This window comes from Cervus canadensis, chromosome 1, assembly GCF_019320065.1.
Source record: "Cervus canadensis isolate Bull #8, Minnesota chromosome 1, ASM1932006v1, whole genome shotgun sequence".
Taxonomy (NCBI): Eukaryota; Metazoa; Chordata; class Mammalia; order Artiodactyla; family Cervidae; genus Cervus; species Cervus canadensis.
This window is the reverse complement of record NC_057386.1, coordinates 51,131,211-51,158,827: the sequence shown is the minus strand read 5'-3', so window position 1 is coordinate 51,158,827 and position 27,617 is coordinate 51,131,211. Positions and strand designations below refer to the sequence as shown.

General features: G+C 40.5%; 2 protein-coding genes and 1 pseudogene across 2 annotated transcripts; all 3 read left to right on the top strand.

Moving 5' to 3' along the window:
* Positions 1 to 926: 926 nt before the first annotated feature.
* On the top strand, positions 927 to 1,862 carry LOC122450629 (olfactory receptor 4D1-like). The gene has a single exon (XM_043483024.1). The coding sequence runs from the start codon at positions 927 to 929 to the stop codon at positions 1,860 to 1,862; it is 936 nt and encodes a 311-aa protein (XP_043338959.1).
* Positions 1,863 to 14,494: 12,632 nt separating this feature from the next.
* On the top strand, positions 14,495 to 15,417 carry LOC122450541 (annotated as a pseudogene).
* Positions 15,418 to 26,211: 10,794 nt separating this feature from the next.
* LOC122450449 (olfactory receptor 4D1-like) lies at positions 26,212 to 27,147 on the top strand. The gene has a single exon (XM_043482847.1). The coding sequence runs from the start codon at positions 26,212 to 26,214 to the stop codon at positions 27,145 to 27,147; it is 936 nt and encodes a 311-aa protein (XP_043338782.1).
* The last annotated feature ends 470 nt before the right edge of the window (positions 27,148 to 27,617 follow it).

Below are 27,617 nucleotides of genomic sequence, written 5' to 3'. Positions count from 1 at the left end.
ACAAAAGCTTTTCATGCACCCAGAGACTCTGATTCTGGGAAAGACTGAAAGTAAAAGAAGAAGGGGGCAGCAGAGGATGAGATGGTTAGATAGTACTACCGAGTCAACGGACATGAATTTGAGCAAACTCCGGGAGATAGTGGAAGACAGCGAAGCCTGGCATGCTGCAGTCCACGGGGTCACAAAGAGTTGGACACAACTTAACAATTGAACAACAAAAGCAGTTAACATCAGGTAACTATCATGCACTATGAACAAGGATACAAACTGTGAAATCAAGACCTATGTCTGTAACACAGTATAGCTGAATAGTGGAGGAAAAATCATAGACAAATGAAATGTTTGTTAACGCTATGATGTATTAACTGTTTCATGAAAAACTGCTGGTACAAAAATGTATTGATATTAAAGACTGGAAAAAGGGAGGAGGTCTTTAGAGCAGGAGACTATACAGAGGAGACTGATTACCATTTATTATTGCAGATACTGTTATAGGAAATTTATGTATTATTTTATTTAATTCCCTAGACAATTCATAGGGAAAACATTTTCTTATAGATGTAGAACCTAGGACTCAGATTAAGTAACTTGCTGAAGGTCAAATCTCAAGGAAGAAGAAGCTTGGAATTTTGACTGTTTCTATTGAACTCCAAGGGTCTTGCTATCACTATGTTACACTGAATATTTGAAAGGCAGGTTGCACATGTCTTTTGATGGCTTTAAGCTATTTCATGAATATGTATTCCAGCACCAATTAGTGAACCGTCTACAGAAGGACTACTTAGATCCGCACCTGGTATTATGATATGCACATAAGAATGTCCATCTTCTGGAACTTGGACAAATCATTTTGAGCCCCTGAGCACTTGAAAGGTAAACAGCAACATCAGACAGTTTGTGTTGCTTAGGTGAATGGAGAAGACACCATGGCATCAGGAAACCTCACATGTGTATCAGAATTTGTCCTCCTGGGGCTCTCACAGACTCAGGAGCTCCAGCTCTTCTTGTTTCTGGTGTTCCTCTTTGTCTACACCACCACTGTCATGGGAAACCTCCTCATTATGATCACAGTAACCTCTGATTCCAGACTCCACACACCTATGTATTTCCTGCTGCGAAATCTTGCTGTCATAGACCTCTGCTATTCCACAGTCACTTCTCCAAAGATGTTAGTGGACTTCTTGCAAGAGAGCAAGACCATCACCTACCAGGGCTGCATGGCCCAGATCTTCTTCTTCCACTTTTTGGGAGGCGGGACTGTCTTCTTCCTCTCAGTGATGGCCTATGACCGCTACATAGCCATCTCCCGGCCCCTCCACTATGTCACCATCATGAACACTCAAGTGTGTGTGGGGCTGGTGGTGGCTACCTGGGTAGGCGGCTTTGTCCACTCCATTGTCCAGCTGGCTTTGATGCTCCCATTGCCCTTTTGTGGCCCCAACATCCTGGATAACTTCTACTGTGACATTCCACAAGTGCTGAGACTTGCCTGCACAGACACCTCCATCCTGGAGTTCCTTATGATCTCCAACAGTGGGATGCTGGTCTTCATCTGGTTCCTCCTCCTTCTGATCTCTTACACTGTCATCCTGGTGATGCTGAGGTCCCACTCTGGGCAGGCGAGGAGGAAGGCAGCTTCCACCTGCATCACTCACATCATTGTTGTGTCTATGATTTTCATTCCCTGTATCTATATCTATGCCCGGCCCTTTGCTCCATTCCCCATGGACAAGACAGCATCCGTCAGCTACACTGTCTTGACCCCCATGCTCAATCCCATCATCTACACCCTGAGGAACCAGGAGATGCAGGCAGCCATGAAGAGATTAGGCAAGCACCTAATGATTTCCAGCAGGAAGTGAACTTAAGATAGGCTGATTTTAAGTGACAGATCTTCCCTCTGAACTTTTGTTTTTCTATGTGAGAAGTGAAGAAAAATATTTATTGAGTGTAGCAGTTGAGATTAAGCTAGTATGTCTACAGACCTTCTCCTGTGTCAGGTGTTGTGTTTAGGCACTTTTATACTTTTGTCTCATCCTCAGAAAACTGACAGTGGATATGTTATTATTATATTAAACAGTTTGCAAGTGAAAAAACTCAGAGAGAACTGACTTGTTCAATGAAGAAGAGCAAGTAAGGAGCAGAGCCTGGTCAATGGATGGTTCCTCTGACTCAAAGTTTTGAGGCAGGAGATGTGGATGGAATTTGAAATTCAGGATCTCATATAATCACAAGGGAAAACTTGGAGAATTCCTCATCTGTGGGAGAATATCTGTGATGAATGGCCAACACTTTCATTTGAATTCTAGAGCAATCACATTTTTTTTTCCTGTTCCCTGCCTCTATGCCTCATTCTCCATGGTGGTATTTTGGAAGTAGTCTTATTTTTAATATTTTTTCATAAACAATGAGTTTTTATTATATAACTTTTTTCATTTTTAATATTGTCTAAATATTTCCCATAAGATTATTTTCCTTTGATTTATTCTTTTTCTGTCAAATGCTCCTTGGATAATCTGAGAATTATTTTGCTTTCTGCACACAATCTTTACATCACTTGCATGATACGGCTAAAAGGAGCATGCTGTAATATGGTTGGGGAACCAAAGCCAGAGAGGGCAGGGCTGTGTCTACTAGTGGCCCTGCTTTAGGTACGTGTTCAGTCCAAAGCTGCCACCTCATGGGGTTTTGCCTTTCTCTTTGACTTCCTACCCTGGAATGAAGGCTTTCTTGGGGTTGAGGATTGTGCTGTATTCGTCTTTAAATCCTCTTAGCACCTAGACAGTATCCTATTCAGATAAGCATTTCTAGTTTTTCTTGCACCCTGTTCTTTCCCTTTGAAGTTCAAATCTTTTCATTTGTCTCTGTATAACCAGTATTTATTTACCCCATCTCTTTGAGGTAGGTTTCCCTTTGTTAAAGTCTTGGGCAATGTATAACATTGCTCCAAAGTTAAGAAGATAATAAAAAAGTTTTCTTGTTTCTGCTTCCCTCCCAGCAATGATCCCATTCAGGAAATAAAAGCTATAGGCTCTCCAAGCCATCAAGGCAGCTTCGAGTTCATCCTTTCTTTATTTATACTTCCCTGCCCCATTTCACACATTTCTCCCCATTCGCAGTGGGTGAGATGACAGGAGAGAAAATGAACTCTGTCATATTTGATCTGGGAGGTCCCACAGTAGTGTTTTCCCATTCATGGTAAAGTCCTTTAAATATTTGACAATACTTTTCTCATCTTCTGATTTGTCTCTTCTCTAGATGCAGCATCTACACTCATTCAATTGTTCCTATTGTGACAGGTTTCCTGAGTCCAACATCCTGACCATCTCCTCTATATTTACTCTCATATGACCATAAGCCTTGTAAAATGTGATGCTCAACATATGGCACACAATTCTATGGGAGGATGTGAGCTCTTTTGGACACTATGATAGTCCTCTTTGAAATATATATCCATAAGGATTCTGTTGATAGCAAGTAGCAGCATAACCAAATCACAATGGCTTAAGGAATGAGATTATCTCACTTAAGAAGATTAGAGGATAGGCAATTCTAGAGTTGGTTAATTCTTCGGTTCTAACATTTTAGGGGCCTGGGTTGACTGTTCTATAATTCTCTGTATTTCCCATCATGATGGTAATGTGGCTGTTAAAGCTACAATTATCATATCTTTATATCCAAATAGTTCAGCAAGAAGGAAGAAGAAGGGCATTCATGTACTTTTTCTGAAAAACCGGGGGTGAAAAAAATTTTTTTCTAGTACCATTCCCTCATTCCAGCAGAATTCCCTTAGGACTTCTTGGCCAGAAACTTGGGTCATATGGTCACCCCAATCTACAGGGGAGGATGGAAAGTGAATGGCTGGTTATTTCATCCAGAAAGAAGGGGATTGAAAATGACAATCAACAGTGGCTGCCACATGGTAGAAGCCCCTGGCAGCAGGATGGTAGACATGAGAGTCAGAAATCTTGACAATGAACAAAGTTTGTCATGGACAGGGTCATAAAATCAAATGCCTAAAGGAATTGACAAGTAACATTAAGACATTAAGTGTGCCCAGTGAACCTAAGGTGAAATAGATATCCAGGCCATTGGGCTCTTTCCCATCCTTATGCAGAGCTCCAATATCTAAGTCTTTACAGAACAACCAGAAGGATTTTATTTAGAGATACTAAATAGCTCCAGAGAAATAGTCCAGGCCATCTTTCCAAATTTGCCATCTTCCCAAACTGGCGTTTAGGGATCTTCTGACAAAGCAATTGATCTGATCATCCCAAACAGAAGCTTCAATGAATACAGCCCTTTCCATGAGAATTTATACCTTTAAGACATCTCTCATGGAAGTTCTACTGTGTTTATGATGTGAATTTGACTCAACCAAAATTTATTGACCCTAAACTATCAGGTCAAGTGATACTCTTCAGTTATTTTATTTATATGATTAGTGAAAGGAACTCTCTTAAAAGTTATTGATGGAAGGCTGTAAGTCATTCCAGTGATGGTAGATTAATTATGATCCAGAAAAAAATATTATGGTCCAGAGATGACTTTGCTTCTTCTCAGCCTCATTAATCTCTTGATCTTGCCATCCCACTTGTATTTATAGTCGAACTCAGGGATGATTTAAGTGTAAGAGAAAGACCTTAATAAACTTGCCAATGAAGTTTACTTCATATATGATCCATTAAAAGTGGTGTATCAGTCAGGGTTCTGCTAGAGAAACAGAACCAGTACTGAAATGGAGCAGGACCCTAGTCCTTGTCCTCCATGTCCTTTGTCTGTCTTTTGTTAGTGGAAAAACTTTAGCCAAAGAATAATAAGTTTAATCAGAGAAGTGAGAAAATATAGAAACAAAGGAAAACAGTCCAAAAAGACTAAATAATTATATATTAGTCATTAAGCATAATCAAGTACATATAAATAATTTTCTAAGCCATATCCTGTGAGCTGTCTCATAGATACTAAAATCTCTACCATTTAGAAGTTATGACCAGACTGAAGTCATGACATAAGCTGCCACAATTCCAAGAATTGGCCTCAAGTAAATGGAAACAGACAGATTCTGGAACTGAAGATTAATTGTACCTAAAATAATCAAAATGACACTTTCCAGAACACCATATGACCAACTGGAAGATGACTGTCAGAGTTGACTTGCTGTTTCTCCTTGTAGGTCCCTCTTTCCATCTATAGAAGCTCTTGTCGAAGGGGGAGGCAGTTGGCCTTTGAGTAGAAGTGCTCCTCCCCTTCCCCACCCCTACCAGTTGCCAATATCCAAAGTAAAGAAAACTTGCCTTTCCACCAATCCTGCCTCTTCATTGACTTTTCAGTAATGAGCAGCCAGACACCACTTTCAGTTACAGTATGATATGGAAATGTTGGGAAGGAAGAAAAATTTTCCTCTACCCTTACAGGTTCTCCTGCTGGAACTATAAAGGAAATTGACATGAGAAAGTTTAATGGGAAAAAGTCTAGCAAGGTTTGAGAACATGTACACATGGGAGAGACCCAGACAAACTGAGTAACTCATCAAAATGGCTGGAAACTTCACCTTAAACACCATCTTTAGCTACAGACGAAAGAGGGTGTTGGAGAAAGGGGTGTAGGACTTGAAAAGGGAGAAAGACAATTCACATAGAGATGGAAAAGAAAGTGTTTTAAAAGTTAATATTTGCTGGACCATGTAGAGACGTTGGAACACAGAGTGGACACTGATCCCTAGGCCCTGTTTCCCCTTCTCCACCCCCAACCCCACTCACACCTATGCCACTTTCTTTGCAGGTGTCTCTGATGAGAGCTTCATTATGGGAACAAATCTTCTATCTAAATTCTTTAGGCAGCTGAAGGAAAAGCTCATGGTTTATCCCTGAGTCTTTTGAGCCTTGATTGTTTTCAGCTCAAAATAATCCACATGCCATGGAGACAGAGAGAGAGAATAAGAGAAATTTCTTGCAAGGAATGCCTTACCTGATTGTGAGACTGGCAAGTTAAGTATGAAACATGCCCTTTCTGCCAACAGGAAGGGCAGGCTGGAGCTCTTAAGTATGAAGCTGCAGTTCAGAATTTCATTTTCTTCAAGAAAACCTTCAAGGTCCTTCTCTTAAGACTATTTAACTTATTGAATCGGGCATGTCTAGATTAGCTAGGATGGTCTCCTAGCTAGAAATCAACTGATTCCAAAAAATAAACAAATAACACCAACATATTATGCAATAGAATCAATCATATCTATAAAATACCTTCCCAGCAGCACTTAGATTATGTTTGCATAACTGAGACCTATAGACTAGTCAAGCTGACACATAAAACAGACCATCACAAGGGGAGAAATCTTAATCATCATTGATGCTGGTTTCCTTAGTGAAGATTAAATGAAGCACCTTCTAAATGTATCCTGCATCCATTAAGCAGTTTGAAGTTAGTCTGACAAATATATAGTTTCTTAGAAGTGTTATACACAGAAAATAATTTTCTCAGTTCACTGTCCATGACGGGGTCTTTAGCATAATGACTCCATTCCAGCCATTCTGGGGTTTGGAAGTCATTATTTTTTATTTTGGTGGGTGGATGCAGTAAATAGATGAAGTTTGGTAAACATTTTATAGACTCACATGTGCCCAAACTGGAGAAAATACAAACAGGAACATATCAAGTTTCACTTATTGAAATATAAATCAGGATCTGAACCAAAATCATCCACATGATAGTCAATGAGATGGACACATCCTGTCCCCTTCCCCAGAATCTACTGAGGCTGCTTTTCAAAGTGACTCAATTTTATTTTATTAGTTTTTTCTTAGTGGCTCTATTTTATTTATTTATTTTATTTTTTGTCCTTTTTTTCCATTTATTTTTATTAGTTGGAGGCTAATTACTTTACAATATTGTAGTGGTTTTTGTCATACATTGACATGAATCAGCCATGGATTCACAAGTATTCCCCATCTCGATCCCCCCTCCCACCTCCCTCTCCACCCGATTCCACTGGTCTTCCCAGTGCACCGGGCCCGAGCTCTTGTCTCATGCATCCAGCCTGGGCTGGTGATCTGTTTCACCATAGATAATATACATGTTTCAATGCTGTTCTCTTGAAACATCCCACCCTTGCCTTCTCCCACAGAGTCCAAAAGTCTGTTCTGTACATCTGTGTCTCTTTTTCTGTTTTGCATATAGGGTTATCATTACCATCTTTCTAAATTCCATATATATGCATTAGTATATTTTATTGGTCTTGATCTTTCTGGCTTACTTCACTCTGTATGATGGGCTCCAGTTTCATCCATCTCATTAGAACTGAGTCAAATGAATTCTTTTTAATGGCTGAGTAATATTCCATGGTGTATATGTACCATAGCTTCCTTATCCATTCATCTGCGGATGGGCATCTAGGTTGCTTCCATGTCCTGGTGCTGCGATGAACATTGGGGTGCATGTGTCTCTTTCAGATCTGGTTTCCTCAGTGTGTATGCCCAGAAGTGGGATTGCTGGGTCATATGGCAGGTCTATTTCCAGTTTTTTAAGAAATCTCCACACTGTTCTCCATAGTGGCTGTACTAGTTTGCATTCCCACCAACAGTGTAAGAGGGTTCCCTTTTCTCCACACCCTCTCCAGCATTTATTGCTTGTAGACTTTTGGATAGCAGCCATCCTGACTGGCGTGTAATGATACCTCATTGTGGTTTTGATTTGCATTTCTCTGATAATGAGTGATGTTGGGCATCTTTTCATGTGTTTGTTATCCATCTGTATGTCTTCTTTGGAGAAATGTCTGTTTAGTTCTTTGGCCCATTTTTTGATTGGGTCATTTATTTTTCTGGAATTGAGCTGCAGGAGTTGCTTGTATATTTTTGAGATTAATCCTTTGTTTGTTGCTTCGTTTGCTATTATTTTCTCCCAATCTGAGTGCTGTCTTCTCACATTGCTTATAGTTTCCTTTGTTGTGCAAAAGCTTTTAAGTTTCATTAGGTCCCATTTGTTTATTTTTGCTTTTATTTCCAATATTCTGGGAGGTGGCTCATAGAGGATCCTGCTGTGATTTATGTCAGAGAGTGTTTTGCCTATGTTCTCCTCTAGGAGTTTTATAGTTTCTGGTCTTACATTTAGATCTTTAATCCATTTTGAGTTTATTTTTGTGTATGGTGTTAGAAGGTGTTCTAGTTTCATTCTTTTACAAGTGGTTGACCAGTTTTCCCAGCACCACTTGTTAAAGAGGTTGTCTTTTTTCCATTGTATATCCTTGCCTCCTTTGTCAAAGATAAGGTGTCCATAGGTTCGTGGATTTTTCTCTGGGCTTTCTATTCTGTTCCATTGATCTATATTTCTGTCTTTGTGCCAGTACCATACTGTCTTGATGACTGTGGCTTTGTAGTATAGTCTGAAGTCAGGCAGATTGATTCCTCCAGTTCCATTCTTCTTTCTCAAGATTACTTTGGCTATTCGAGGTTTTTTGTATTTCCATACAAATTGTGAAATTATTTGTTCTAGTTCTGTGAAAAATACCTTTGGTAGCTTGATAGGGATTGCATTGAATCTATAGATTGCTTTGGGTAGGATAGCCATTTTGACAATATTGATTCTTCCAATCCATGAACACGGTATGTTTCTCCATCTGTTTGTGTCCTCTTTGATTTCTTTCATCAGTGTTTTATAGTTTTCTATGTATAGGTCTTTTGTTTCTTTAGGTAGATATACTCCTAAGTATTTTATTCTTTTTGTTGCAATGGTGAATGGTATTGTTTCCTTAATTTCTCTTTCTGTTTTTTCATTGTTAGTATATAGGAATGCAAGGGATTTCTGTGTGTTAATTTTATATCCTGCTACTTTACTATATTCGTTGATTAGCTCTAGTAATTTTCTGGTAGAGTCTTTAGGGTTTTCTATGTAGAGGATCATGTCATCTGCGAACAGCTAGAGTTTCACTTCTTCTTTTCCTGTCTGGATTTATTTTACTTCTTTTTCCGCTCTGATTGCTGTGGCCAAAACTTCCAAAACTATGTTGAATAGTAGCCATGAGAGTGGGCACCCTTGTCTTGTTCCTGATTTCAGGGGAAATGCTTTCAATTTTTCACCATTGAGGGTGATGCTTGCTGTGGGTTTCTCATATATAGCTTTTATTATGTTGAAGTATGTTCCTTCTATTCCTGCTTTCTGGAGAGTTTTAATCATAAATCAATGTTGAATTTTGTCAAAGGCTTTTTCTGCATCTATTGAGGTAATCATATGGTTTTTATCTTTCAATTTGTTAATGTGGTGTATTACATTGATTGATTTGTGGATATTGAAGAACCTTTGCATTCCTGGGAGAAAGCCCACTTGGTGATGATGCATGATTTTTTTAATATGTTGTTGGATTCTGTTTGCTAGAGTTTTGTTAAGGATTTTTGTGTCTATGTTCATCAGTGATATTGGCCTGTAGTTTTCTTTTCTTGTGGCATCTTTGTCTGGTTTTGGAATTAGGGTGATGGTGGCCTCATAGAATGAGCTTGGAAGTTTACCTTCTTCTGCAATTTTCTGGAAGAGTTTGAGTAAGATAGGTGATAGCTCTTCTCTAAATTTTTGGTAGAATTCAGCTGTGAAGCCATCTGGTCCTGGGCTTTTGTTTGCTGGAAGATTTCTGATTACAGTTTCGATTTCCTTGCTTGTGATGGGTCTGTTAAGATCTTCTATTTCTTTCTGGTTCAGTTTTGGAAAGTTATACTTTTTTAAGGATTTGTCCATTTCTTCCAAGTTGTCCATTTTATGGGCATAGAGCTGCTGATAGTAGTCTCTTATGATCCTTTGTATTTCAGTGTTGTCTGTCGTGATCTCTCCATTTTCGTTTCTAATTTTGTTAATTTGGTTCTTCTGTCTTTGTTTCTTAATGAGTCTTGCTAACGGTTTGTCAATTTTGTTTATTTTTTTCAAAAAACCAGCTTTTAGCTTTGTTGATTTTTGCTATGGTCTCTTTAGTTTCTTTTGCATTTATTTCTGCCCTAATTTTTAAGATTTCTTTCCTTCTACTAACCCTGGGGTTCTTCATTTCTTCCTTCTCTAGTTGCTTTAGGTGTAGAGCTAGGTTATTTTTTTTTTTTTTTTGAGCTAGGTTATTTATTTGACTTTTTTCTTGTTTCTTGAGGTAAGCCTGTAATGCTATGAACCTTCCCCTTAGCACTGCTTTTACAGTGTCCCATAGGTTTTGGGTTGTTGTGTTTTCATTTTCATTTGTTTCCATGCATATTTTGATTTCTTTTTAAATTTCTTCTATGATTTGTTGGTTATTCAGAAGTGTGTTATTTAGCCTCCATATGTTTGAATTTTTAATAATTTTTTTCCTGTAATTGAGATCTAATCTTACTGCACTGTGGTCAGAAAAGATGACTGGAATGATTTCATTTTTTTTGAATTTACCAAGGCTAGATTTATGGTAGTGGCTCTATTTTAAAGTGAACTAGAGCTCTAAATAAGATTTTTTTTTTTAAATCTCCACTCTTGTATGTAGAAGAGTTTCACACAATGCTCTAACCTGCCAAAGGCAGATACTCTATTTTGTCAGGAATAGACATTTGCAGTGAAATAATTCAGACCAACCTGTAAGTCCTAGGCAGATCAGAGGGCTCTGTCTAAGAAATGAGTTTTTTTAACAGCACTTCAGTGTTAAAATGTCAATTAATTCCAGGGTTGATCAATTCCTCATAATGAGCATTATATTTGTTTCTTGTATCAATCCTTGTATTAGAGTCAGTAAGAATTCACAAGTAAAGAATGCTGGCATTTTATAGACAACGTAGTAGACTTGGGTACTGGTGGTAAGCCAACAACACTGGGACTTTGGTGGACAAAATAAAGGACAAGGTTTACAGAAAAGTAAGTTTCTATTGTATTGATAGGACACATTTTCCCATCTAAGGCTATCCATAAATAAAAATTAATTAGACTTCAAAGTAGAAGAAAAGGAGGAAGGGAAGAAAGAGGAGAAGAAGAAGAAGAAGGAAAGAAATAAAATCAGTTATCTGGAAGATTCCAGGAGAGAGAGAACCGTCCCTGTGCTGAGAAGCAAGTCTGTGGTTCTCAAAGTGTGATCCCAGGAACAGGGACATTGGCATCATCTCAGAACTTGTTACAAATGCAAAATATTGGCCTTTTCATTGACCAGTAGAGTGAGAAAATCTGGAGCTGGGGCACAGTTATTTGTTTTTCAACAAGCTCTGCAAGTCATTGTCTCAACGGTGAGAATCACTGGGTAAGAAATGGGTTCTTCTAAAAGTCCCAGAGTCTGTTTATTTTGGAGAGACTCGTCCTTCTAGATCTTGGCCTGAGAATCCTACATTCTACAAATCTATAAAATTGTCTTGTCCTTGTCCTTTCGGTCTCAAGGAATAACTTTTAATGAATGTGTGTTTTGAGACTTTTAGCAACTTTTTAACTAGTCCCATTGCTCCCTTTCCCCCAGTGGTAATCAGTCCAACTCTGCTTCCAGAACTGAGTCCAGTAGTTTCTCCCAGTGGTAATCAGCCCAACTCTGCTTCCAGAACTGAGTCCAGTAGTTTCTCCCCAAAGACATTCCCTCTTCCCCAAGGGTCACACCCATTGTTGTATAGGTGACATATGGTCAGTGACTGGGAAACTAAATCTTTAGAAAAAAAATCTCCAAGATGATGGAAGACCTGAAGGTTGTCTCCCAGTCTAGGCTGAAAAAAGGTGAGAGACCAGGGTTTTCTCACCTGTAAATAGAGCAGCTGTAAGAAGCATCCAGACGCACTTGCTGGAGAGTGCAAAGAAAAAACAAGAGATTTAGACTTGATGATAGTAAGGCTAAAGTGTGAGGAGCACTTCAGAAAGTAATGCAGGGGAAACGAGGTATCAAAAACAGATTCCTCAAGTTGCATGTACAAAACCAGGCTTTCAACAACCAAGTGAAAACTTGGTCATGTGATTTAGAGGGTGGATGCTGACAGCAAATGATAATATACCATAAAATTCTTTACATGGTCACACTGAACAAGATCACATAATCATCTAATACATAATGTTAGCAAATCTTTTTTAGCAACTGCTAAATCAGAGATGCTATTGTAGGTGCTGGGATGAATAAGTTATTGAGTTTACAATCTCTTTCAAAGGGACAACAATATGATAAATGTATAAAGGAAATATTTATAAAATATGATTTGAATCCAGAGAAGTTAGGGATTAATTCTGTATGGGAGAAATGGAGGAGTCACAGAGAAGGTGATGTTTGAATCTTCTAAGTTGAGAAAGTTACAGAAGGTACTTCAGGAAATAGAATTCATTCCCAAAGCTACAGAAATAACCAAGCATATGACATGTGTGAGAGACCATGGATTCCTTGAACAGCGACTGGTTCCTGGGTAACAGGGATACTGATGAGAAAGGTAGATGGAGCCTACATCTTGGAACTTAGTGTGATGTACTGAGAAGGACTTGCATGCACGTGTGTAAGTATGTTTTCCTACCCTGAATTAACCCACAAAGCATGTTAGGCAGTTTCTAAGAGTTTGGGTTTTAAGCTGTGGGTCCTCAATAGTTATTAAAAGATTACAGTGAGGTAGGATCAGATATGTGTTTAGAAAGGTCTTTGTGACAGTGATGTAGAAGATGGACTGGAGTTGATACAGATGGAAGCAGAAAGGTGAGACAAAAATGACCTCTGTTGGACAATACATTGCAGGGGGTAGGTGAAGGAGGGGACTGAGACATGGCAGAGAAGTGGGGAGGCCACTTAGCCCTCAACTGTCACCTCTATCTCTCACCTCCCTATCCTTCTTCACCTTTGTTCCCTTCCATCTCCTACCCCTCCACCTTGTCATTCCCTTTCCTTTCTCCTCCTTAATCTTAATCTCATCCTCTTTATTCCTTTGTCTACTCTATTTCTTTTATTTCAATATCTTCCTGTGTCTCTCTCCTTGTATTCAGTAACATCTGAAATATTTGTGCCTGTTGGAACAGCTCTTCCAGTGCCCTTCATACAAGATCCATCACCCATTTCTTAATGCAGAGCATCTCTCCCCACCTTCTTATGTCTCAGCACACACACACCATGTATGTCCTGGCTTCATCTGGTAAGAGGCCACCACACCAGTGAGGGAGGCACCCCTATAATTATTTATGTACTCAGAGTCAAACCACATGTCTTTGAGCATTAACTGTGAGCAAACATGAGAACTTCAGGGCACAAATAAGTTTTGAATCAAGACATAGGTTGGTTGAATTGTGGGCAGACAAGCACATTATGGTTGAATTGTGGAGGAAAAACCTAGAAATATGAAAAGTTCACTAACATTTTGATGTATTAACTATCGCATGAGAAATGACTGGTACAAAAATGTATTGCAGACTCTAAGAAGGTAGGATGTCGTCAGAGTAGGAGACTACACAGAGGAGAGTGATTAACGTTTATTATTCCAGGTACTGTTCCAGGAACCTTATATGCTAGCTCATTTATACCGCTAGACATTCTATAAAGACAACATATTTCTTCCCACCTTACAGATGTGGAGAGTGAAACAGAGCTTGAAAACTTATTCTAGATCAAACCTCAAGGAATAAGAATCTGGAATTTAACTACAAATCAGTTGGACTCTTAAGGGTTTTCTATCACTATATTAACACTGAATCTTTTAAAAAAATAATTTATTTTAATTGGAGGCTAATTACTTTACAATATTGTGGTGGTTTTTGCCATATATTGACATGAATCAGTCACAGGTGTATGTGTGTCCCCCATACTGAAACCCTCTCCCACCTCCCTCCCCATCCCATCCCTCTGGGTTGTCCCAGTGCACTGGTTTTGTGTGCCCTCTTTCTTGCATCAAACTTGGACTGGTGATTTATTTCACATATGGTAATATACATGTTTCAATGCTTTTCTCTCAAATCATCCCACCCTTGCCTCCTCCCACAGAGTCCAAAAGTCTGTTCTTTATATCTGTGTCTTTTTTGCTGTCTCATATATAGTGTCATCATTGCCGTCTTTCTAAATTCCATATATATACATTAATATACTGTACTGGTGTTTTTCTTTCTGACTTACTTCACTCTGTATAATAGGTTCCAGTTTCATCTACCTCATTAGAACGGATTCAAATGTATTCTTTTTAATAGCTGAGTAATATTCCATTGTGAATATGTACCACAATATTCTTATCCATTCATCTGCTGATGGACAACTAGGTTGCTTCCGTGTCCTGGCTATTGTAAACAGTGCTGTGATGAACATTGGAGTATATGTGTCTCTTTCAATTCTGGTTTCCTCAGTAACACTGAATCTTTTAAAAGTAGGTTGTATGTGTCTCTGGATGAATTTAAATATTTCATGAGTATATATTCTAGTACCAAGTTGTACACGTTCCAGTGGTAGACCATTTAGTCAGCAACTGAAATTAGGATGTGCACATAAAGATCCATCATCTAGATCTGAGGAAGTCAATTTGAATTCCTGAGCACTAGTATATCACTGTCTGTGGTGTGTTTTCTTTAGATGCATGGAGAAGACACCATGGAATTGGGGAACCTTACGTGGGTGTCAGATTTTGTCTTCCTGGGGCTCTCACAGACTCAGGGGCTCCAGCTCATCTTGTTTCTGGTGTTTCTGTTTGTCTACACAACCACTGTCATGGGAAGCCTCCTGATTATGGTCATGATGACCTCTGATTCCAGGCTCCACACACCCATATATTTTCTGCTGTGAAACCTGGCCGTCATAGACCTGTGTTTCTCCTCAGTCACTGCCCCAAAGATGCTGGTGGACTTCCTCGCTGAGAAGAAGACCATCTCCTACCAGGGCTGCATGACTCAGGTCTTCTTCTTCCACTTTCTGGGAGGTGCCATGGTCTTCTTCCTCTCAGCGATGGCCTGTGACCGCCTTGTTGCCATCTCCTGGCCCCTCCACTATGTCACCATCATGAACACTCAGGTCTGTGCTGGGCTGGTCATGACAGCCTGGATGGTAGATTTTGTTCATTCCATTTCCCAACTGACTCTGATGCTCCCACTGCCTTTTTGTGGCCCCAATGTCCTAGATAACTTCTACTGTGATGTTCCACAGGTATTGAGAGTCACCTGCATTGACACTTCTGTCTTGGAGTTCCTCGTGACCTGCAACAGTGGGATGCTGGATGTCATCTGGCTCCTCCTCCTCCGCCATCCTGGTGATGCTGAGGTCCCACTCAGGGCAGGCGAGGAGGAAGGATGCTTCCACCTGTACCACCCCCATTGTCATGGTGTCTATGGTCTTCATTCCAAGCATTTGCCTCTATGCCCAGCCCTTCATCTCTTTCTCCATTGACAAGGCTATATCCATCAGCCACATGGTCATGACTCACATGCTCAACCCCCTGATCTACACCCTGAAGAAACAGGAGATGTAGACAGCAGTGAAGAGATTAGGGAGGCACCAGGCTGCTTTGTAAAAGGGAGTGACAGTGGGTCACTTCTCTTTGGCTTTCGCTTTTTGGTTTTCCATCGATAAGTTGGAGAGAGAGCTGCTGTATCTGGCCTCTTCATAACTTGAAAATAAGCAACTTATCCAGATTTTGAGGATAAAGGTAGCTATCCTTACTTTTGTTTGTGTTGGATGATTTTAACACTCCTATGACAATAAGATGGAGAAGGAAATGGCACCCCACTCCAGTACTCTTGCCTGGAAAATCCCATGGATGGAGGAGCCTGGTAGGCTACAGTCCATGGGGTCGCTAGGACTCAGACAAGACTGAGCGACTTCACTTTCACTTTTCACTTTCATGCATTGGAGAAGGAAATGGCAACCCACTCCAGTGTTCTTGCCTGGAGAATCCCAGGGACGGGGGAGCCTGGTGGCCTGCTGTCTATGGGGTCGCACAGAGTCGGACATGACTGAAGCGACTTAGCAGCAGCAGCAGCATGACAATAAGATGTGTTGCCATGCAAACATTCTGGAAAGTCACACCCTCCTTTTTGTCATTTTGGCAGATAGTTTTCTGTTACAATGACAGTATTCCCCTAGAAGAGCAGTTCTATTTTCTGTATTTGACCTCTTTTCCCAGGATCCTGTTTTGGTGTGAGGCTGGATTGTTGGAAACTGAACAATATTTAGAGTCTTATGCCTTAAGTTGGAAACTGTGTCCATCACTTACCTAACAGATGACCTTGAGTGAGACATCTGGCCTCTCTCGAACTCATAACTTCTTCCTCAACAAACTTGTTGAAATTAATATCTGACCTCAAATCCCTCAGGTTTATTATAAGTATCAAATCCAAAAATTGTGAGAAAATATTGAGTTAACCATATATTTTATTTAATTTTCAATTTAGAAATCATCATGAGTATTCCAATTTTCCACTGTGTATTTTAGCACAGTATAATTACTGAAAGCAAAAGATTATGTGTAATATGAATGTTAGTTATAAAACACTATATTATATTGTATGAACAATCATGTACATGCTCCTCAGTTCAAGAACCACATGGTACCAATAGCTGATACCTGCCTATGGGACCTCTCCATCACATCACTTCTCTCCAGATGAAACCACTTTCTTGAGTTTCATGTTTATAAATCCATCATTCATAAAAACAATTTTATCACATTTTAACATAAGCACTATATTGTTTTATATTGTTTATTGAGTTTATAAACTATCACACTTTAGGTAATATTCTGGCATTTGATTTTTTTCACTCAACATTTTTTTTCTAAATGTCACATATTGTTCTGTTTGGCTGTAGTTCATTCATTTGCTCTGTTGTATAATATTCCAATGTGAGACTAAGCTTACTGGGAATGTTCTCGGGTTTTGCTCTTGAAACAATGCTCTTTTGAAAAATCTGCTTGTCTCCAGTTGTCATGTTGAGGAGCTACGGGTCATTACTTTGGAGTGTAATTGCTGGATCATGAGATCTTCAAAGTTTTACTTTCACAAAATAGGGCTAAATTGTTTTCCAAAGAAGTTGCACCAAATTACTTGGTTATCAGCAGCACTGCAGTGTTCCCATTGATTCTCATCCTCCTAATAGTTGATATTGTCATACTTTTTCATTTTTCTCAATTAAGCAGGTAAGAAATGGTATTTCACTGTAGTCTTGATTTGCATTTCTTTACCATTTCCCCATGTTTTAATTATATTCAAATTTCCAATGAATGTTAGCATGTTTTCTATTGCCTGTTTCTTGTTAATGTAAAAGTTTTTACATAATTTGGTTACTGGTCTTTTTCAGTTTTATTTATTATAATGCCTTCACCCAATCTGAGGTCTCCCCTGGGCACTTAGATGGTAAAAAGTCTGCCTGCAGTGTGGGAGACCCAGATTCAATCCGTGGGTTGGGAAGATCCCCTGGGGAAGTAAACGGTAACCCACTCCAGTATTCTTGCCTGGAAAATCCCATGGACAGAGGAGCCTGGCAGGCTACAGTCCATGGGGTCGCAAAGAGTTGGGCATGACTGAGAGACTTCACTTTCTTTCTTTCACCCAATTTGTGGCTTGTCTTCTTTATGTTTGGTATTAGTTTTCACATAGTCATGTGTATCAGTCTTTCACTTCTGTCTTAGACCTAATATTTAAACATTGATTCTTTTCTCAGCAGACAGAAATGTGTTCTTGCTTCTCTCAAAGGATGCTGATTGTATAGTCTTTTCTTCTGTTTCCTACATCATTTCTGTTTGTTTCTCATTCATTTTTTGGTTTGTTTTGTCCTTTTGTGTTCGCTGCCATTTTTAAACTCCTGGTGATCCTTGGCTATCTACATTTAAGAGCAAGGCAATAAACTACTAATTGGTACGTCAGTCTATTGAAGCTTTCAGATTTTACCTTAGGGGTTCTGGTGGAAATCGCTTTTTACTGTGGGCTCCCAAATGCCATTATATGACAGTCTGTTTTTTGGGGGTTTTGTTTTGGCAAGGAAAAAAAGTATGATTTTTTGTCTTCGTTGTTGTTGTTTAGTCACTTAAGTCATGTCTGACACTTTGCAGTCCCATGGACTGGCTGCCAGGCTCCTCTGTCTGTGGAGTTATCCAGGCAAGAATACTGGAGTGGGCTGCCATTTCCTTCTCCAGGGGATCTTCCCAACCCACAGATTGAATCTGGGTCTCCCACACTGCAGGCAGACTTTTTACCATCTAAGTGCCCAGGGGAGACCTCAAATTGGGTGGGTGCCCAATACTTTCTAGACCCAGGCATTCAACCCATGTTGCCTGCATTGGCAGGCAGATTCTTTACCACTGAGCCACGTAGGAAGCCTCTCTTTGATGCTTGAATTTGTGCTGGTAAGAGGAGAGTGATGAGCCTCAGTACCTCTTTAGATAGAGAAATTCCTGTCTGACCTCCTCTCTCATTTACATTCTCACATTTGATTTTGTGATCTCCATTGTTAAAATAGTTTCCCTATGTAAAACAGGTCTTGCATCACTGAAAACATTCTCTTGTGTCTGGTCCATTATCTTTATTCCTGTTTTCAAGAGCTTTATAAGAAGATGGTGTTGTTTTTCAGTGTCTATGCAAAGCCGTTCCCAACTGTTTACCTCTTGCTTGTCCTCTATCATAAATGTTCACGTTCCCAAACCCTTAGAGTCTAGGAGTGCTCATCTGTTCATGTGATCCAGGAATGAAAATTACAACAAACAAGATGTTAGTCTGAGAGATTCTGGAAAATATTTCTCTTCCATGAGTAGAGGCAAGATATGTAAGAAGAGAAAGAAACTCTCCACCACCCATTTCCTTACTTCTAACCTTTGAATAAGGCTAGAAAATTCTTAAAGAGAAGAGAAAACCAGACCACCTTACCTGCCTCCTGAGAAGTCTATATGGAGGTAAAGAAGCAACAGTTAGAACTGGACATGTAACAACAGACTGGTTCCAAATTGGGAAAGGAGTACATCAAGGCTGTATATTGTCACCCCGCTTATTTAACTTATATGCAGAGTACATCATGTGAAATGCCAGGCTGGATGAAGCACAAGCTGGGATCAAGATTGCCAGGAGAAATATCAATAACATCAGATAGGCAGATGACACCACCGTATGGCAGAAAGTGAAGGGGAACTAAAGAGCTTCTTGATGAAAGTGAAAGAAGAGAGTGAAAAATTTGGCTTAAAACTCAACATTCACAATACTAAGATAATGACATCCAGTCCCAACACTTCATGGCAAATAGATGGGGAAACAGTGGAAACAGTGACAGACTTTCTTTTCTTGAGCTCCAAAATCACTCCAGATGGTGACTACAGCCATGAAATTGAAAGACCTTTGCTCCTTGGAAGAAAATTTATAACCAACATAGACAACATATTAAAAAACAGAGACTTTACTTTGCTGACAAAGGTCTGTCTAGTCAAAGCTATGGTTTTTCCAGTAGCCAAGTTTGGATATGAGAGTTGGACTATAAAGAAAGCTGAGCACCAAAGAATTGATGCTTTTGAGCTGTGGTTTTGGAGACTTCTGACAGTCCCTTGGACTGCAAGGAGATCCAACCAGTCAATTCTAAGGAAAATCAGTCCTGAATATTCATTGGAAGGTCTGATGCTGAGGCTGAAATTCCAATACTTTGGCCATCTGATGTGAAAAGTTGACTGATTGGAAAAGACCCTGATGCTGGGAAACATTGAAGGTAAGAGAAGGGGACAACAGAGGATGAGATGGTTGGATGGCGTCACCGACTCAATGGACATGAGTGTGAGCAAACTCTGGCAGTTGGTGATGTACAGGGAAGCTTGGCATGCTGCTGTTCATGGGATCGCAAAGAGCTGGACATTACTGAGTGACTGAACTGAACTGACTGAGCCTTTGAATGAGATGTGGAGGGCATACACCAAAATGAAGCATTAACGTATCTGGGCTCATAAGGGAGAGGCCAGGGGCAACACAGACTCATTGAACAAATGCCCTGATATCACTGAACTGTGGGTCCCTGTTGGCTCACTGGCTTTCACTCCTGATTTTTCTTAATTACCTTTTATTCCTCCTCCTTCTTTCTTGGCTCCCATCTCCTTTTCCATTTCTCCTCTAACTCTTCACCCTCCTCACATGTTTAATGATTTTGAAGCTGAGATGGGCTGAGTCATGAACACAGGAGAGTTATAAGTCCCAAATTGCCCTTTTCTGAAATAATGGGGCATGAATAAACAGAGGAGCTACACTATGTCCATCCTCTCAAATCTTCCATCCCTCCTCCTCCCTGCTGCCACACGAGACCCTGTAGGTCATCTGTAGGTCATTCTTCTGCATAAAGTCCTCCACTCGCTTGTAATCTCATTCAAGGTAAAGCCTAAATGTGGGAGCCTTGTATCTTAACATTATTCAGAGTGATTCATGCCTCCTTTCTACCCTAATGCCCCACCACTGTGCTCCAGTCTCACCAAGGTTTTCAGGGTTCATGGAGTGTATGTTGTGCCATTTCATCTCTGGACCTCTGTGAAACACATTTTTCCTTCTTTGTCTGCAGAACAGACTAGAATCACCTCTGTTTAAATGTCATCTCCTCTCCCAAGTCTTCCTTCTCTTTCAGCCATTGCTATTGTCTCAGCCTTTTAACCTTTGAACATTCCCCCCCCCCCCCCCCCCCCCGTTAGACCTATCTCCTCTCTGATGTGCATTTATGTATTTCTGGTTCCATTTCCCCCTCAGCCTGTGAGTTCTTTGAGAGGAGAGTGTTTGTCTTATTTTTATATCCTCAGCACTGAGTGCTGATGTGTACCCAACCTGCCTCCCACTGCTCTCCAACTCTTTTTTTTTTTTAATTTATTTTTCATTTATTTATATTAGTTGGAGGCTAATTACTTTACAATATTGTAGTGGTTTTTGCCATACATTGACATGAATCAGCCATGGATTTACATGTATTCCCCATCCCGATCCTCCCTCTCGCCTCCCTCTCCATCCCATCCCTCTGGGTCTTCCCAGTGCACTAGCCTTGAGCACTTGTCTCATGCATCCAACCTGGGCTGGTGATCTGTTTCACCCTTGATAGTATACTTGTTTCAATGCTATTCTCTCAGAACATCCCACCCTTGCCTTCTCCCACAGAGTCCAAAAGTCTGTTCTGTACATTTGTGTCTCTTTTTCTGTTTTGCATATAGGACTATCATTACCATCTTTTAAAATTCCATATATATGCGTTAGTATACTGTATTAGTCTTTATCTTTCCGGCTTACTTCACTCTGTGTAATGGCTCCAGTTTCATCCATCTCATTAGAACTGAGTCAAATGAATTCTTTTTAATGGCTGAGTAATATTCCATAGTGTATATGTATCATAGCTTCTTTATCCATTCGTCTGCTGATGGGCATCTAGGTTGCTTCCATGTCCTGGCAATTATAAACAGTGCTGTGATGAACATTGGGGTGCACGTGTCTCTTTCAGATCTAGTTTCCTTGGTGTGTATGGCCAGCAGTGGTATTGCTGGGTCATATGGCAGGTCTATTTCCAGTTTTTTAAGAAATCTCCACACTGTTCTCCCTAGTGGCTGTACTAGTTTGCATTCCCACCAACAGTGTAAGAGGGTTCCCTTTTCTCCACACCCTCTCCAGCATTTAATGCTTGTAGGCTTTTGGATAGCAGCCATTCTGACTGGCGTGAAATGGTACCTCATTGTGGTTTTGATTTGCACATCTCTGATAATGAGTGATGTTGAGCATCTTTTCATGTGTTTGTTATCCATCTGTATGTCTTCTTTGGAGAAATGTCTGTTTAGATCTTTGGCCCATTTTTTGATTGAGTTGTTTATTTTTCTGGAATTGCTGCCCTCCAACTCTTAAAAAAGGATAACTCTCAGTCATATTAAAAAATATTGATCTAAAACAAATAGACTGACAAATATTTCCCCAACAAAGGCAGGTTTATTCACGATCAGCAGAGAATTGCAATTCAGGGTCTGCACCCATGGTGAGCCACAGGGTTCATGGAGTGCAAGTACCCCGTGGGAAGGGAAAAAAAATGCATTTAGAGAGAAAAAGGAGGGTGGGAAGCTGTTATAAAGAGTTCATGGATTTTCATTGACTGACACCTTCCCAGGAAAGAAGAGGAGTCTTTCTTTTTCCAGTAGGGCTCTGTTATTATCAGGGTGCGAAAGCTCCATCTTCTGGTCTCTCAACTCTACATAATTGAGATTTCTGTTCATTAATTTTTACACAACCATTTATTGAATTTTCACAATGGGCCAAGTACAATAAATAAAACAATAGGAAATATTGTAATCCATTTCAAACAGTTAAATTACCCACAATCTTTCTCTGAAGAGTCAACTTTGAGGTTGAGATGTAGTTTAGAAAATATTTTAAACTCATTTATAAGAGTGCATTCCTTGAGAGGAGAAATATATAAAGTAGAATATACAAAGAGTTATTGAAAACCAAATCAGAGTAATCATGAATTAATCCAGGTAATTAAATCAGTTGCTGTGGAGGCACAAAAGACTGGGTTCAATTCCTGGGTCAGGAAGATTCCCTGAAGGGGGAAATGAAAACTCACTCCAATATTCTTGTTTGAAAAATTCCACGGGCAGAGGAGATTGACAGGGTGTAGTCCTTGGGCTCGCAATGAGTGGGACACGACTTGGTGACTCACAGCGTGTGAGATGAGTACAACTGTGTGGTAGTTTGAGCATCCTTTGGGATTGCCTTTCTTAGGGATTGGAATGGAAAATGACCTTTTCCAGTCCTGTGGCCACTGCTGAGTTTTCCAAATTTGTTGGCATATTGAGTACAGCACTTTCACAGCAACATCTTTCAGGATTTGAAATAGCTCAACTGGAATTCCATCACATCCACTAGCTTTGTTTGAGGTGATGCTTTCTAAGGCCCACTTGACTTCACATTCCAAGATGTCTGGCTCTAGGTGAGTGATCACACCATTGTGAAAACTTGTTAGAAACGCGAATTCTCTGGCTCAACTCAAGACCTACTAAAGAAAGATTCTTCATGGGTGTTTCTGAATTTTAACATCCCCTCCAGATAATTCTAGTGGGTGTTCAAGTATGTGAATGAATGAACTGTGAAATGGGTCTTTCCAAAAATCCCAGAAATTTTGTTTATTTTGGAGAAACTCTGTCCTTTCAGACCCTCATCTCCTAATCCTACATGTTATGAATCTCTACAGCTTTCAATATTCTTGGTGGGTTTTTGTTTTCTTTTCTTGTTTTGTGTAAGTTTTTGTTGTGGTTTTTGGTTTCTTTGTCTTCTGGCCCAAGGAGAACTTTCCAATAGTCTTTCTGAAAGACTTTGGAACTTTGAAACAACTCTCATTGTTCCCTTGTTCCCAGCAGGAATCATTCCAGCTCTGCTTCCTGAGCCCAGTCCAATCATTTCTCCCTGAGGATATACTCTCTTCCCCAGGGTCATGCCCCTGAGTCCTGTGTGTGAGGGATGGACAGAGAACAGGAAGATGTGGGGCTACATGGGGAGGATCCCACCAAAAGATGTAAGACCTCAACCCTCTTCCCCCATTCAGGGCTAAAGGAAGGTGAGAGCCTGAGGGTTTTCCACACAGGCATATAAGTCAATGGTAGTTAGGTTTTTGGAAACACCAGCTGGAGAATAAACATTTGACATCGTCGCTCAGTTGGTAAGGAATCTGCCTGCAATGCAGGAGACCCCAGTTCGATTCCTGATTCTGGAAGATCTGCTGGAGAAGGGGTAGACTACCCACTCCAGTATTCCTGGGCTTCCCTTGTGGCTCAGCTGGTAAAGAATCCACCTGAAATTCAGAAGACATGGATTCGATCCCTGGGTTGGAAAGACCCCCTGGAGAAGGGAATGGCTACCCACTCTAGTGTTCTGGCCTGGAGAATTTCAGGGTCTGTATAGTCCATGGGGTTGCAAAGAGTCAGACACAACTGAGCGACTTTCATTTTCACTTCACTTCACATAGACTTGATGGTACTGAGTCTTATGTTGGAAGAGAGCTTTGGGAAGTAATTTGGGTGGATGTACTGTTAAATAACTCCTTCGGGTTGCATGTAAAACCCAGTAATTTTAGCAATAAAGTATATCACTGGCCTAGTGAGATAGGAAACAGAGGATAAGTAAGTTCACTTCAAATATCTCCAAATAATCCATTACCTACTTAATACAGTATTTGGCAACATTCACTGAGCATGTGTTGTTACCAGAGTTTCTGTTCCAAGTTCTGAGGTTACTAAGATATTGAAGTTATGATGCAGTTGGTTGAGGGGAGAAAGTGGAAAAACGAATGATGGTAAATATATAACAGAAGTATTTTTGAAATGTTATAAGAACCCCGAGAATGGGGAATTTGTTCTGCATGGGAGAAATGGTGACAGGTGTAACAGAGGGTGATGTTTGAATGGGCTTTTCTAGATTTGAGAAAGTCAGATCAGAATTCTGGGAAACCAATATGGAAATAAATAAAATAGTTAATAATCTATTGAAAAGCTTGCGGCTCATTGGAGGTATAGATACTGATTAGGAAGGCAGATGAAGGTTACATTTCATAGTCTGTATGACATGCTGAGTTGCATACACTTCTGTATGTGTTTCTACCCTGACTTGATCCGCAGGGTATTGGATGTGGCTCCTAAGGGACTCTGGTGGAATCACTACAAGAATTAGATGTGAGAGGGGAACGTGATCAGATCAGCATTTAGAAAGGTCTCAAGTAGAGCTGTGTAGAAGGTGTACTGGAGGAAGTGAAGATGAAAGTGAAAAATAAGAAGGGAGTGATCTCTTATGGATAATGGATCTGGGGAGTCAGGTGAGAACGAGTGGAGGCTGAGAGAAAGTGGAAAGGGTGGGGGTCACCAATTATTCTATCTCTCACCCTCCGAGTCTTTCTTCACCTTTGGTCCCAATTTCTCCTCTGCCCCTTCACCTTTCCATTCCCCATCCTTCACTCATTCTATTTCCCTGTCTTCCTTCCTTTTAAATTTCTTCTTCCATTCAATTCTTCACCTATTTCCATTTCTTCTCCTTTAATAATTTTTTTTTCTCTTCTATTGGATTGGATTCAACAACTTCTGAAATTGCTGTCTTTTCAGAAGAGCTCTAAGTCTCCTGTTCGAACAATATATTCATCTATGTCTGTACTAATTAGTTACCCTTCTGCCACTTGACTCCACCTATGTTGTGGGTGAGCTGAGCCTCACTCAGTAAGGGGCTACCTACCGTGGAGGATGGGGAAAAACAAAATGTCCCAGGTGTCTAGCTGTGGCCAGAGGTTCTCCTGTATGAACCTGCATACCCAGAAGCATTTTACTCATGCTAGAGTTAATACCAGGTACTTATTAGTTACTGACTAACAGCAAGGAGATCATTCCTGGGTGTTCATTGGAAGGACTGAGGTTGAAGCTGAAACTCCAATACCTAGGCCACCTGATGCGAAGAGCTGACTCATTTGAAAAGACCCTCATGATGGGAAAGATTGAGGGTGGGAAAAGGGGATGACAGAGGATGAGACGGTTGGATGGCATCACCGACTCAATGGACATGGGTTTGGGTGAACTCCTGGGAGTTAGTGATGGACAGGGAGGCCTGGCGTGCTGTGGTTCATGGGGTCACAAAGAGTCAGACACGACTCAACTAAACTGAACTGAACAACAAGGATGAGCACTGAAGCGTACAAATAAATTCTGAAATGAAGATTTTATCCATAGCATATTTTTGTTGAATTGTAGAAGAAAAACATAGACACATGAAAAAGGTCATTAACATTATTATCTGTTAACTGTTGCATGAAAAAAAATGATTGGTACAAAAATGTATTAGAGACTGGAAAAGGGTGAATATCTTAAGAGTAGGAGACTACACAGGGGAGAGTGATTACCATTTATTATTTTAGACACTGTTCTAGAAAGCTTGTGTGTTATTTTATTCAAGCTCCAGGACAAATTTACAGACAAACATTTTCTTACAGAGATGAAATCTGAGACTCAGATAAGAGATTTACTTAAGGTCAAATCTCAGAGAAATATAAAGTTATGAACTTTACATTTCCCAACTCTGTTGGGCTCTATGTGTCTTCTCACCACTCTATTACCACTGAATCTTTGAAAAGCAGGCTGCATATGTCTCTGGATCAATTTAAGGTATCTTGTGAATGTGTTCTCCAGTATCAGCTCTCCAAAGACAAGATCACTTATATCAGCCCAGGGTATTATGATCTGCACATGAAGGTGTCCTTTGTATGGACTTGGACAATTGCTTTGAGTCACTGAGCACCAGAATGGCGCATAGTAACTTCATACACCTCTGTTTGTGGTGTGTTTTCTTTAGGTGTATGGAGCAGAGAGCATGGATTCAGGGAACCACACATGGGTGTCAGAGTTTGTCTTCTTGGGGCTCTCACAGACTCAGGAGCTCCAGCTCTTCTTGTTCCTGCTGTTCCTGTTTGTCTACACCACCACTGTCACGGGAAACCTCCTCATCATGGTCACAGTGACCTCTGATTCCAGGCTCCACACACCCATGTATTTCCTGCTGAGAAACCTGGCTGTCTTAGACCTCTGTTTCTCCTCAGTCACTGCCCCAAAGATGCTGGTGGACTTCCTTGCTGAGAAGAAGACCATCTCCTACCAGGGCTGCATGGCCCAGATCTTCTTCTTCCACCTCTTGGGAGGTGGGACTGTTTTCTTCCTCTCAGTGATGGCCTATGACCGCTACATAGCCATCTCCCGGCCCCTCCACTATGTCACCATCATGAACACTCAAGTGTGTGTGGGGCTAGTGGTGGCTACCTGGATAGGGGGCTTTGTCCACTCCATTGTCCAACTTGTTTTGATGCTTCCATTGCCTTTTTGTGGCCCCAATATCCTAGATAACTTCTACTGTGACATTCCACAAGTGCTGAGACTGGCCTGCACGGACACCTCCATCCTGGAGTTCCTTATGATCTCCAACAGTGGGATGCTGGTCTTCATCTGGTTCCTCCTCGTTCTGATCTCTTACACTGTCATCCTGGTGATGCTGAGGTCCCACTCAGGGAAGGCAAGGAGGAAGGCAGCTTCCACCTGCACCACGCACATCATTGTTGTGTCTATGATTTTTATTCCCAGTATCTATATCTATGCCCGACCCTTCACTTCCTTCCCCATGGACAAAGCTGTGTCTATCAGCCACACGGTCATGACTCCCATGCTCAACCCCATCATCTACGCACTGAGGAATCAGGAGATGCAGGCAACCATGAAGAGATTAGGCAAACGCCTAGTGATTTCCAGCAGAAAGTAAACTTAAGATAGATTGACTTTAAATGACAAATGTTTTCTCTGAACTGTTTTCCCATGTGAGAAGTGGAAAAAAGACTTTATTGAGTGTGGCAACTGAGATTAAAGTAATATTTCTGTGGACCTACTCCTGTGTCAGGTATTGTGTTAGGCACTTTCGTACTTTTGTGTCATTCTCAGAAAACTGACAGTGGGTATGCTATTATTATATTAAACAGTTTTGTCCACCCCTGGTTCCTCAATGGTAAAGAGTGTGCTTACCAATGCAGGAGACACGAGTTCAATCCCTGGGTCAGAAAGATCCCCTGCAGAAGGAAATAGCAACCCATTCCAATATGCTTGCCTGGGAAATCCCATGGACAGAGGAGCCTGGGGGGCTAGAGTCCTTGGTGTCTGAAAGAGTCGCACATGACTTAGCAACTAAATGAACAAATCAGCTTTACAAATGGGAAAACTCAGACAGAAGTGACTTGC